Source organism: Thamnophis elegans, chromosome 15 (genome assembly GCF_009769535.1).
Source record: "Thamnophis elegans isolate rThaEle1 chromosome 15, rThaEle1.pri, whole genome shotgun sequence".
NCBI classification, from domain to species: domain Eukaryota; kingdom Metazoa; phylum Chordata; class Lepidosauria; order Squamata; family Colubridae; genus Thamnophis; species Thamnophis elegans.
The window spans coordinates 10,070,630-10,084,200 of record NC_045555.1 but is presented as its reverse complement, the minus strand read 5'-3'; the positions used below and the strand labels follow the sequence as shown (position 1 = coordinate 10,084,200).

Here is a 13,571-nt window from a genome sequence, read left to right as displayed (position 1 = left end):
GAGTCCCTCTTCTTTGTGGCAGCCCCTGAGATATTGGAAAACCCTAATCTTTCTTTAGAAGAGAAGAGAGAATAGACATAGTTGGAAGGGACCTTGGAGGTCTTCTAGTCCAACCCCCTGCTTAGGCAGGAAATCCTACACCACTTCAGACAAATGGTTATCCAACATCTTCCTAAAAAACTTCCAGTGTTGGAGTGTTGGAAGAAATGTCCTTCTGGGTTCGGCGCCAAGTGGGGAAAAAGACACTGGAGACATGGAGGCTGCTTGGAAAGATGGTTTAATGGTGGACAGGACCACATGGCTTGAGTCCTGAACAGAAAAGGGGGATCACATGCTTCAATGTTGGGTGAAGAAGAAGGGAGAGAGGAAGGGGTTTGCTGGGCTTTTTATAATCTGTTCAGCCCCACCTCTCTGTTTCCTGTTCCTGTGTAAGAAATGTATTCTGATTGATTGTCAGACTCCCATAGGGCCATGCAGGGGCAACTCTCTGGGCTGTGTTTTGAATCCCAAGTTTGATTGCGTTTCCAGATGCCATGTGAGTTTATGTGAAAGGCTGACATTACCTTTATTATGTAAAGTAGACTAGCTCAGGCTTTAAAGGCTCATTGACAAAAGTGGGGTGGGCAGGAAGCTGCAGGGAGCTACTTTGTCTTTAAAACATCTTTCCCCCTTTTCCCATCCAGGGGAATATAATATTCTGCCTTTTCAATATTTCCTAGGATATTTCAGTTTTTTAGATTCGGGTGGATGCTAACTTCCTACAGGAGCATTCACAACTTCTGGAGGCAAGTTGTTCCACTGATTCATTGTTCTCACTGTCAGGAATTTTCTCCTTAGTTCTAGGTTGCTTCTCTCCTTGATGAGTTTCCACCCATTGCTTCTTGTCCTGCCTTCAGGGGCTTTGGAGAATAGCTTGACTCCCTCTTCTTTGGGCCTGAGAGATCGGAAGACTATTATCATGTCTCCCCTAGTCCTTCTTTTCATTCAACAAGACATACCCAGTCCCTGCAACCGTCCTTTAAATGTCCCCTCTCATACAAAACCTGGGGGCAGGCATGCCTTCCTGTTTTCTGACCTTCCCCCTCTCTGATCCTCCTCAACGGATCCCCTTCACCCTTTGGGGCCTGCTTTTTTCCCACGTCCATCCTCTTGATCCCTCTTCCAATCTGCCTCTTTAAAAAAATTCCCTCAAAACTAGAAAGGTTCAGAGGCTTCCGTGGCAGCTTAATGGGGCTCTAACAAGAAAATATCTACTTTGCTTATTTTGATGGGGTGTTTCCGTTCTACAGGCGGCAGAGGCGGCCTCCCTTTGAAGGAATCCACGGGGCAGATCGGTGTCCATGGGACGCCTTTCAAAAGAGCCCCCACCCACCCAAATGAAGTGGGTCCCGTCGTGAGAGGGCCGGGGCCGGCTGCGCTGCTATGCCGAAACAAAGGAGAGGGTGCAGAGAGGTCTTGCCTCGAACCAAAAAAAAACCCCTCCTCAAAGCATCTTTGCAGGAGATGCTTTAATAAATTAAAGATGCTTTATCTTGGCTAATGTTCACAGTTAAAACTCCACACTTCAGATCTCTCCGTTCCTGGGGCGACTGGAATGGCAACAAAAGATTTATTTTGAACTTTGCTTGTGCTTCTGGAGCAAAGATGGGCTGGGTGGAAGTTTGCCAGGCACAAATCAGTCCCCAAATTAGGATCAGAAGCCCCCAGTTGCCTGTTGGTCTGCAAAGAAGCTGCCACTCTGGTTATTTTTCGTTCCACAAATGGCCCAGATTTTCCTTCCTCCGTACCGTCTTTTAGGACAAGGCATCCAGTTAAGTTGGTTTTGATCAGGGTGGGTTTGATTTAAATCAAGTCGATTTAAGTCACGATTTAAATCACGATTTAAACCACTAGCAAAAAGGCTTGATTTAAATCAACACAATTTAAATCATAATTTTTTAAAGTGCAACTATCGTCTCTGTCCTTCCTCTGACCCGCGGTTGACTCACCGACCGTCCGTCCCAGTCACTTTAATGGGACAGCTGGTGATGCGGCAGGGACACAAGGTGAGGGGCGTGGTGGGCATCAGGTGAGTGGATGCCCGCTAACGGACGCTGCCATGATGAATCTGAAATTTCAGGCGCTCTTTAAATGTAAGGACTCGTTCTTTGCTGGTAATTAGAATCTTTAATATTATTTACAAACAAAATGAAGGTTTCCTATGTAGCTTGCAGTGCTGGGATTCATTGAAAGAATTGACCAAAAATGTAGATATTGCAGAACACACAGCCTCATGCTACATAACTAAGCTCCATTGCATGCCGAATAAACTAAATTATGAATGTAAGTTAAATAGAAAACTATCTTTAGATATATTTATTTGACTCCAAAAGCAGTTTATTAAAATAAATAAATAAAAAATAAAAAAATCCAATTTAAAACCCCCCAAAAAACAGGTTTAAATTTTTAAAAATCCGTTTTTTTTAAAAAAAATATTATTTTTATTTGATTTTTATCCACCCTGGTTTTGACAGACGAAGCTCAAAAAATGCATGGTACACTTAAAAAAAAAAAAAGTTAAGAATTGGTAAGCGATTCAGGCTCGGAGGTAAAAAAACAGCTTACGAGCGGGAAAGATCGCCTAATTTTTAAAAATCCTTTTCTCATGTCTAACATGACCGCCCTATCTAGTACGACGCATCGTCTTAATATCTTAAGTCACGAATGAGAGTCATTGTAAATTGCATTTACAATTCAAATGTTATCAAAGAGACGCTTTATTATTCTTCTCTGTTTTTTTCTTATTTATGGTCCTTTCATTTCCCCCCTCCCCTCCCCCCCCAGGGGAAGGAGAAAGGGGATCCTGAAATCTCCCACCTTTATCCAAACTTTTTGCTGGAAGTACCTTTTTTCGCACTATAAGACTCACTGGAGTATAAGACGCACCAAGGTTTTGAAGAGGCAAAAAAAAATATTTTTTGCACTCTGCAGACCTCCCAAAAACAGCCCGTTTTTTTTGCAAAAACTGGCCCTTTTTTTTTAAAAAGAGGGCAAAAATAGCCTTTAGGAGCCTTGCAGAGTGCTCCTGGAGGCTGCCCCCCCCAAAATGAGGAAGAAAGCAGTGCAATTTTTGCTCATTTCTGCCCTCCCCAGCCCCCAGGAGCACCCTGTAAGCCTTCTAAAGGCTATGCACGGCGATTTTGGTGAAGGATATATGGTTTCGGGAGGCCCAAAATGCTGTATTCAGTGTGTAAAACACACCCAGATTTTCAGCCTCTTTTGAGGAAGAAAGGTGCGTCTTATACTCCGAAAAATACGGTATATTAAAAAAATAACCAAACCAAAATAGCTTCAGTGTTGCTCATTTCTTGTCTCTCAGCCTCTTGAAAATCAGTTACTCCCTCATCTTAATGATTGTCATTTCTGTACGATTTGGTGCCGAGGAACCCAAAATATGATTTTCTGACATTTCTTTTTAAAAGCATCTTGGTCGTCTGGCCTTTGCTATGAGGCAGGGAAGAAAGAAGTTTAGCCAGTCTGGGGCCATTTGATGCCAGAATGCTTTCCTGCTTTTTGCCTGCTTCTTAAAGATCAATTGACAGTGTAGAAATTTCCCTGATTGCTCTTGACGGTTCCTGGAAACGAGCCCAGGGTGACAGAACGTAAATCTTGGAAAAGATGGGTAATATTTCCAGTTTAAGCCCAGTTCCTGAGTTCTAGCAAAATACTGAACAAAGCAGCTGGTGAGACAGTCCTTTTCCCTCTTCCCAACTCCTTAAAACCTTTCCAGCTGGCCCTGCTGGGGTGGTCGTTCCCACGATCCCGGAGTTGAACACCCGACATCACAACTGTAGATCCAGCATGTGGAAAGCGAAGCGGGATGCAGCGGCCCTCTCTGGACCCCACAGAGCTGCATCTCTGTGGGGCAACGTAAAACAGCGTTTTTACAGGTGGTCCTCAACTTAACAACTGCAATTGAGCCCAGGATTTCCACTGTTGAGTGAGACAGTTGTTGACGGTGAGTTTCGCCCCACTTTGCCACGTTTGCGTAGAAGTGAATCCCTGCAGTTGTTAAATTAGTAACGTGGTTGTTAAGCGAATCCGGATTCCCCATTGACTTTGCTTGTTAGGTAGTCGCAAAAACGGGGTCAGGTGACACCCCCCACCCCCAGGACACTGCGACCGTCATGAGGACGAGTCAGTTCTCAAGTTGTCCGAGTGTAAATCGTGTGCAGCAGTCACCGGTGTGAAAAATGGTCCCAACTCACTTTTTTTTAGTGTTGTAACTTCAAACAGTCACTAAATGAACTATTGTAAGTCGAGGACTGCCTATACTTGGGGAGAACTGAAAGACAACGGGATGAGAGAGAAGAAGCAGAGGTCTCCCAATTCAAGTCCTCCTTATAGAAGGTTCCTTGCTTAGTGCTTTCCGAGGTTAGTTGATGTTAACTAGTTACCTGAACAAATAGCAATAGCACTTAGACTTGTATACCACTTCACAGTGCTTCACATCCCTTGCTTCTTGTCCTGCCCTCAGGGGCTTTGGAGAATAGCTTGACTCCCTCTTCTTTGGGGCAGCCCCTGAGGTATCAGAACACTGCTATCCTGTCTCCCCTAGTCCTTCTTTGCATTCAACTAGACGTACCCAGTTCCTGCGACCGTTCTTCATATGTTTTAGCCTCCAGTCCCCTCATCATCTTTGTTGCTCTTCTCTGCACTCTTTCTAGAGTCTCCACATCTTTTCTACATCGTGGTGACCAAAACTGGATGCCGTATTCCAAGTGTGGCTTTACCAAGGCCTTATAAAGTGGCATTAAGACTTCACATGATCTTAATTCTATCCCTCTGTTTCTGCAGCCTAAAACTGTGTTGGCTTTTTTGACAGCTGCTGCACATGGCTGGCTCCTATTTAAATGGCTTCCCACTAGGACTCCAAAGTCCCTCTCACAGTTACTACAGTTGCACAGTTAGATAGTGCCCAATATTCAAGTTTGTCAAGATCCTTCTATATCTTAAGCCTTCTGTATCTTAAGCCTATAGGTTCGTCATCACTGGTATAGGGTCTCCTGCTTCAGCTAGAAGGCCCCTTCCAGCTCTATTCTGACTGAGCTATTGTTAGGAATATAATCTAACGGTTGGGTTGCCAATATATAAATCATATAGCAATGCTGTACCTGTTTCTTTAAATCATATTGTAAAATGTGATTGGTTGCTGTTTCCTCAATTGGCCATAAGAGGGAGCCAGAATGACTGTTAGCTCTCTGTTAGATGCTGGGCGGATCTGATCTGAGTGTTTTGGCAGCTGGCTGTTAGAAAGGCCCGTGAGCTATTGTAATTTTTACAACTGCTAGCAAACTTTGAGTACTGAACTGATTATATGATACTGGACTATGTTATTTGGATTATCCCTTAACTGAAAGACATTGATGACTGACTGTCTTATCTGTGTATGACTTGGACTGTTTGATGGACTCTGATACCTCTATTTCCATGAAAGTAAAAGCCTATTTAAACTGCAGTGCCTCTGTATGCTGGTTTGTGTGTTCTCCAACACAACTCTCACAACGCTTCTCTGAGCGCACTCGCTCCCCGCTTACCTAATAGCTATGAACATTTGAATCCACCAGGCCTGGCCTTCAACACCGCGGAGGCTCCCGCAGGCTTTGGAGCTGTCGAAATGGAAACCCGTAACCTTCAAGAGACAAACCAGTGCTTGTGTGTGTGTGTGTGTGTGTGTGTGTGTGAGAGAGAGAGAGAGAGAGAGAGAGAGAGAGAGAGAGAGAGAGAGAGAGAGAGAGAGAGAGAGAGAGAGAGAGCGCTACAGGGCCCCCTTTTCTGCCATGGAGGTATCCGGTGGTCTGTTTGCGGGGAGCTCTAGTGGTGCCCTGCAGAGACTGGGTAACCTCTGAAGAATGTCTGCCGAAAGGTTGGCTCCAGACGTGTGGTGGATAGCTGCCATTTGTGGCTGCTGTGGAACAGGAAATATGGAAAGCATTTGCTAATGAGGGATCGTGCCCGGAGAGTCTGCAGTGCCTTATAGTAACAGCACTGCAGGCAGCAGTTTCTTTATTTTTGCATCTTGTCAGCTGGGCTCTTCTGACAGGGTGGATTTGATTTAAATCAGCTCGATTTAAATCGTAATTTTTTTCTTTTTTAAAGAGCAGCTGTCATCTCTGCCCCGCTCCTCCTCTGGCCTGCTGTTGACTCGCAGGCGGTCCCAATATTGCAGAATATATACAGCCTCGTGCTACATAACTAAGCTCCATTTCATGCTGAACAATAACTAAATTATTAATGCATCTTAAATAGGAAACTATCTTTAGGTAGATTTTTTTTTTACTCCAAAACCATTTTATTAAAATAAATTTATGAAAAAAAAATCCGATTTGATTTTCTTTAAAAATCCAATTTATTTTTATTATTTTTTTTAGAAAAAAATATTGATTTTTATCCACCCTGTGTTCTGGACACCGAAGGGGGGAGGGAGAGAAATTCCAGCCCCTTCAGGGTGGGGGGGGGGAGAAGGAGTGTTGCGAAGTCAAACACAAGTTGTCCTCTCTCTCGATGGGCAATTTAGTCCCGGGAAAAAATCTTTTTTTGTCCTCTATTATTTTATCTGCACTTTCTGGCTTTGCCTTGGAGTCGGGTGGTGGAGGAAGAACGAAAGTGCAGAGAATGAAGCCCACCTGCAAAGCGGTGCCCACCACTTTCTCTTCCATCTCTGTTGGGGCAATTAAGAAGGTTTGGTTGCTGGGTGGGAATCGGGGTGATGGGGGTAAGACCGCTCGATGCTGAATTTGCAAGGTTGTTTGTGGGGTGTCTTCTGAGGACAGATGACCCCTTAATCCTGTTGTAGTCTGCTGGCAAAGCTGGTAGCAGAGTCGGACAATGAGGAGGTTGGGGAGGAACGTGGGCCAGTCCTGGAGGCTGGGGAAGCCTCGGGCTCTGCGTTGGAGGCAAAGAGGGGGGCTAAGGCCATCTGGCAGTTCTTGGCTGCCTTCGGAGCTAGACAGAAATGAGGCAGAGGAACAGCTGGAGCCTGTTCCCAGTGTGCGCAGGCGCAGAGCTGCCAGAAGAAAAGAACAACTCAGAAACCAGGATCGACTTGGGAGTAAAGTCGCAGGTGGAAGGTGATTGGCCCCTCCCATAGGAAGTAAAAGAGGATCAAAAGGGGAGGGGGCTTTTGCAGGAACAATTTGTTTGTTAGTTCGTTTCAGGAGTGTGAAGATCGGTCCGTGAATCTCAGAGACGCTGTGCCCAGTTTTTCCTTGCATAGTACCTCAGTTGGGAAAATATTTACATGGCAGCTTTCCAAGCTAGATAAGGTTTGTGGTCATAACTTCACCTTTGAAAGACTGTTTGCCAGGCTTTTGCTGAATGTGAATGGAAGGATTCACATTTGTTTAATAAAAGGGGATTTGTCGGGACCAGGAATCTGCTTTGTGCTTTTTTGGGAAGTCCAGGTCCATCATGTGCATTGGTTGAATCTCCGCTTGGCACAGAGTCAACCACTGTTGACTTCCTCCCAGGACTGATGGACTTTGTCATCCGTGTGCCCAAAGGGGGCACAACATATTGCCAGAACCCTGGCTTTGCAAACTCAAGGACCCCTTTTCCACCCCAGTATCTGTCTGACGTCTAGGTTGACCTAGAGGTGGAGATTTTGTCTCACATGTGAGTTCGATCTGAGGTAGAGGCAGATATTTCTCTCCCCCCCGCCCTCTCTCTCTCGACATAATGCAAATATAGTTGCTGAACAAAACTCCGCATTGGCGACAGGAAGGGCATCTGGCCATTAAAACACACTGCTAGTTCCACTCAGTTGCTTAGACTCTACCGCTCGAGGGGTTATGGGGGCATTAAAAGAAGATGATGACCTGCCTGATTATGAGATCAGCCCCTCCACCCCCCCAAAAAATCGGTCAGCCACTCATCAAATTGAATTTATGTTTGCTAAATCTGTTGTACGTCACTTTTTCCTTTTTCTCCCTTTTTCTCCGCAGAGTGAACAGCAGCTGGACTGTGCCTTGGATTTGATGAGGCGTCTTCCTCCCCAGCAGATAGAGAAAAACCTCAGTGACCTGATTGATTTGGTGAGTAGGCGTGCATCGAGCGCACATTAGGCCCTTTCCTATTTTGCACAAGCTGCTGGAGATTTGATAGATCTAAAAGATTCCTCCCACCTCTTGCCCTGCTTGGGTTGGAGAATGAGGCTGTGGTTGTCTTGGCTCTGTTGGTTTGTTTACATTTCTGTGATGACCCGGGGCCCGGCACAGATGCAACACAGGCAGCTGGCAGGTCAAACCGCCCCTTTTATTGCTCCAAATTTCCCCAAACGCTCCCACGTTTCTGGCAAGTCCCAGAGCAAAGTAATCACACACACACACACACACACCTTTAGCAGCCTCTGGCTTCAAGTAGTCCAGCACAATGGCTTCAAAGCAAGAAATCCAGCAGGGCAAGTGAGAGGAGTCCAGGAAGCAAAGGAGCAAGGCAAGTACCGTATTTTTTGGAGCATAAGACGCATCTTTTTCCCTCAAAAAAGAGGCTGAAAATCTGGGTGCATCTTATACACTGAATACAGCATTTTTGGCCTACCGAAACCCCACCCCTTCATCAAAATGGCCGTGCATAGCTTTTAGGAGGCTTATAGAGTGCTCCTGGGGGCTGGGGAAGGCAGAAATGAGCAAAAAAATGGGCCTTTTTTGCTCAATTTCCACCCTCCCCCAGCCCTCAGGAGCACTCTATAAGCCTCCTAAAGGCTATCTATGCCCCCCCTTTTTTTTTGACAAAAAACAGGCCCGTTTTTGTGAAAAATGGGCCATTTTGGGAGGTTTGCAGAGTGCAAAAAAAATTTTTTTTAATTTGCCTCTTCAAAACGTTGGTGTGACTTATACTCCGGTTGCGTCTTATACTTTGGAAAATATGGTAATCCAAAAAAAATGCAAGGAATCCAGGAAAGTTCAAATGGTTGGCATTCAACACTCCAGCAATTCAGAGTTTGTTCCTCCACAAACACCCCTCCCCACAGTGTCTCCTTAAGTCTCAGTCCCCAGGTGTGCCTTGTGAAGAGGGGCGGGGCGCTCTCTTCCTGAGTAGCCGGGGTGGCCTGCACTGTTCTTGCCTTCTCTCTACACTCTCTGCTCGCGGATCAGGAGTGGGTGGTCCTTGCTCATCGCCTGGGCTCTGTCTCTCTCATGTTCATTGCTTAGCCTCTCTTGGTCATCCTGCCCCTGTTACTCCCTGCCTACAAGCCGTCCCAATCCTGAAAGTCCCCAGCTTGACTGGTCCTGCTCCTCCCCATTTTCCTCCCAAGCCAACGAAGCTCCTCCCCATTTTCCTCCCAAGCCAACGAAGCCTCCCCCTCGATCTCCGTCGCTCCTGTTCTGGCTCGCCTTCCTCCGCGGATTGAAGCTCCGACGGAGGCATGACAATTTCATCTTCCTGGGGTCTCTGCTGCCCGGAAGAATTCAAAACCCAGTGTGGACCCCCCACTCCATTTGAGTGACCCACCTTTGAGGTGGGGGGGCCTCGAAGCTGCCACCTGCAAAGGCCCTCCCAAAGCCCACCTTTTGTTATTTCTTTCTGCTTAACTAAGGAAGGCATGCAGAATCGATCGCTCTGGATTTCTGGCTGTTTCTTTTTTTTGTAACACCGGTTTTACCCGTCTGAGCGGCGCCACCGCCATGCCGGCCTTGCATCTCTCTGCTCTTCCCAGTTTCAGGAAGGCCACTGAAGGTCATCCAAGCGAAAGAAACCAGCTCCTTTCTCCGGGACCCCAAAGGCCAAGCTTTATGTCTCCCACTCAGCGCTGGGCTCTGTGGTCCCCGGAGTTCTTTGGGGCAGCTGCCGACAGCCCCTGCCAGATGCGATTTGTGCTGACCGAGGAGAAGGCCTAACTTGAACATGAAACGCAAAGGGCAGCTGAGGCAGGCAGCCAGGCAGGCCGGGGTCCTTTCTGGGTCAGCGCCCCTTCCCCAAAACCCCTGGTGGGTGACCATCCTCTCGCCCATTATAGCCCAGCTGTCCTCTGTGGGCTTTCACGGGCCGCTAAGTTTGCAATTAGAGTTCATTAGTGCGCTTGTCAGTCAAAGGGTCTCTCTGAAGCCCTGCCTGGAAATAGGACGGTGTGTGCTGGTTTCCCCAATTCGGAGAGGACCGCTTAATGATTGCTCAGCAGGCAGCTTGGCGGAAGAATTTAGAAAGTGGGGCTGCGGGACCTTTAGAGAGAGAAACGAGAGAGCACACTCCCTGCTAGTGGAAAGCATCGGAAACGGCAGGCACTCCCGAAGCAACATTTTGTCCTGGCTGTGTAGATTCATGCCCTGTGTGACTGAGGCACGCACACAGAATTTATTGTTATTCTCTCTCTCTCTCCCTCTCCCTCTCTCTCTCCCTCTCTCTCTCTCTCTCTCGCTCTCTCTCCCTCCCTCCCTCCCTCTCTCTCTCTTTGTGTGTGTGTGTGTGTGTGTGTGTGTGTGTGTGTGTGTGTGTAAAGGACAGCATTGTAATTTGGCTGTGGTTTGTGTAAATAAGAAGGGAAAAGGACAGGAAGCTGAGCATTCGGCGCAGAAGCATTCAGGACCTTGGTCTGTATGCAGGCAACTAATTTTCCTCCCCTGCGGCTCAGGAGCCTAAGCCGTTGGCTGTGGATCTTGCAAATAATACAGAATAACAGAGTTATTCTGTTTTCTGACAGATGACAGTCCAGTCTCTTCTTGAAAGCTTTAGCCCAGATTTAACAGATTAACAGAGTTGGAAGGGACCTTATAGGTCATCTAGTCCAGTGTTTCTCAACCTTGGTGACTTTAAGTCCTATGGACTTCAACTCCCAGAATTCCCCAGCCAGCTCTGCTGGCTGGGGGGTTCTGGGAGTTGAAGTCCACAGGACTTAAAGTCGCCAAGGTTGGGAAACACTGATCTAGTCCAACCCCTCCACCCAAGCAGGAGACCCTACACCGTTTCTGACAGGTGGCAGTCCAGTCTCTTTCTGAAAGCTTCCAGGGATGAAACTCCCACAACTTCCGAAGGCAACTTCTGTTCCATGGGTTGATTGCTCTCATGGTCAGAAAAAATGTCTCCTTATTTGCAGGTTGAATCTATCCTGGATCAGTTTCCATCTATTATTCTTTGTCTGGCCTTCAGGTGCTTTGGAAAATAGCGTAACCCCCCCCCTCCTCTCTGTGGCAGCCCCTCAAATATTGGAAGGCTGCTCTCCTGTCTCCCCTGGTCCTTCTCTTCACTAGACTAGCCATGCCCAGATCCTGCAACCGTTCTTTGTATCTTTTAGCCTCCAGTCCCCTGATCCTCTTGGTTGCTCTTCTCTGCACACTTTCCAGAGTCTCAACATCTTTTCTATAGTATGGTGACCAAAACTGGATGCAGTTCTCTAGGTGTGGTCTTGCTAGGGCTTTATAGAGTGGTATTAGTACTTCCCTTGATCTTGTAACTTCGTCCCAAGAAACAGCCTTGTATCTCTCTAAAATCCAGCTTTTTAAACCCTAACCCTGGATCATCATGTTCTAGGTTTCAGCACCTCAAATGGCAAGAGATGGCAGCCGGCTGGCTGGCAGATTTTGTTTTTTAAGGCCTTGGTAATATCTGCTGCTTTTTTCTTGAGTGACCTTCTGAATGGGGCAGTTGCCGTGCCCCAAATGCTGGAGCAACCGTTCAGGCTCTCCAAATTTGGGGTCCTCAGCTGAAACGAGGGCCTTGGCCAAAATTAACTTCACCTCCCTCAGCGCAAGCCAGTTTTCCGCCTGGCTGTAAAAGGGAAAGTCTCAGATTACCACCAAGCCATTAATCTTAGGTCCTCTTAGTACAAAGGCATCCAGACAAGGCTGAGTTATATATTGGAACAGAAGCCACCTTTCTAAAAACAAAATAAATAAAATAAAAATAAAATAATGGAGCTGGAGAGCTTCCCTGAGACCGTTCCACCGGATCTCTTTGGATCTGCAACAAGACGGATCAGCCTCTAAATCTCTCTCCCTCCCAGCTGGCAAAAACTAAGCACATATTTTTACAGTCGGTTGCAACCAGCCAGCGGGAAAGAATGCGGGCAGCTCGCCCTTTGCATTCATGGCCGAAAGGTGAGCTGCGGGTTAAACACCGAACTGATGTTGCAAGCCTCGGAATAATTCTGCGCGAGAACGGGCTGAAGAGGCGCCGTTTTTCGAGACCACCCTTTCATTTTCTGGCGGTTCTGTTCGGTCCGAGCGAGGGCTGGGCATTCGGAATGGATGTTGGGAGGCTGCCTGCCCGTGGGAGGCCGTCACGGAAGATCAGACGGATCTACCGTGTTTCCCCGAAAATAAAACCGGGTATTATTTTCTTTTGACCCCCCCCCTTGAAGTAAGCGCTTGGCCTTATTCTCGGGGAGGTCTTATTATTGTTGAGGCGCAGGAGGCAGCGAGCGTGGTCACCTAGTGGCTGCTGCTGTGCTGCAATATTTTTGAGGAGGGCTTATTTTTGGGGAAGCGGCTTATTTTTAGCGCATGCGCTCCAAAGCCTGATTGGGCTTCTTATCCAGGGAGGTCTTATTTTCAGGAAAACAGGGTACTCTGCCTCTTAGATCAAGGGAGCATGGAAAACCATTTTCTGCGGATCCCATAAGCGTCTGAAGTTTTCATCCTGTGGCGCGTAATTGTGCGATTCTCGTCTTGGGGCCTTTTTTTGCTAAATATTGCCTCTCATCCTCTTCAAAGATCTCAGATACAACAGATGGCTTGTTCTACTTTGATGGTCTGAAGAACAACCGAAGGCCACCTACCTCCTTGGCTCTTCTGCAGTTCTTGTCAACCCAGATTCAATTCTCTGGGCTTGAGGGTTCTGTGGTTTTCTCTCTGGGGCGCGGCGGGGACTACATTGCCCATATCAGCCTAAATGAAAAACCAGAGATCCCAGAAGCGTATCTCCAATCTCTCCCACTGGGGAGCCCTGAAAAACGGACAAGTTCCCACAGCCAGCTGTCATCCCCAAGACCTGGTTTGACACACATCTCGTCTTGATCCCTGCAATTTCCCTGAATATTAACTCATCCAATTGGCCTTTAGAGCAGGAAGCGAAGGCTCGGCCAGCTGCTCGGGAAAGGTGTTGGGTTTCGGACTGTACACAGGTGGCTGCTTGTCTTGCTGGCCGGAGAGAGGGCTCGGTTTTTAATTAAAACTATTTTCCCGATACCTGGTTCGTTAACTCCAGCTAGCGTAGTCTGGCCAGTGGGACAAAGAGACTCTTGTTAGGCATCGCGGGCTCATTTTCTTTTTCTTTTCTTTTCAATTTGTCTTCCTTTTTGCCTATGGTTGACTTCCCTGCCCCTTCAGGCATAGCTCTTCTTTTGTAGGCCCGTCCCATAATAGTGGTTCCATTCATCTTCAGAAAGCCCGGGCCTTTACGGGAAGGTGGTCTCAGGTTTTGAGGTGGCGGAAGGCCAAGGTGAGCCTTCCTAAGCTGTGTTGTGGCCCGCCAGCGGCCAGCAGTGCTGGCAGCAGATTCGGACAGTGAGGAGGTTGGGGAGGAAGATGGGCCAGTCCTGGAGTCTGGGGAAGGCTCTGATGAGGGCTCTGTGTCAGGCAGAGAGTGGTCCAGAGCCG

At 47.3% G+C, this 13,571-nt stretch overlaps 1 protein-coding gene across 1 annotated transcript in view; it reads left to right on the top strand.

Annotated features, from left to right (window-relative positions):
* Window positions 1–13,571, top strand: part of CAPZB (capping actin protein of muscle Z-line subunit beta) — a 54,637-nt gene that overhangs the window by 14,266 nt on the left and 26,800 nt on the right. Inside the window, exon 2 of the mRNA XM_032232105.1 lies at window positions 7,983–8,072. Coding sequence (XP_032087996.1) covers window positions 7,983–8,072 — 90 coding nt within the window. The remainder of the gene's footprint in view (window positions 1–7,982; window positions 8,073–13,571) is intronic.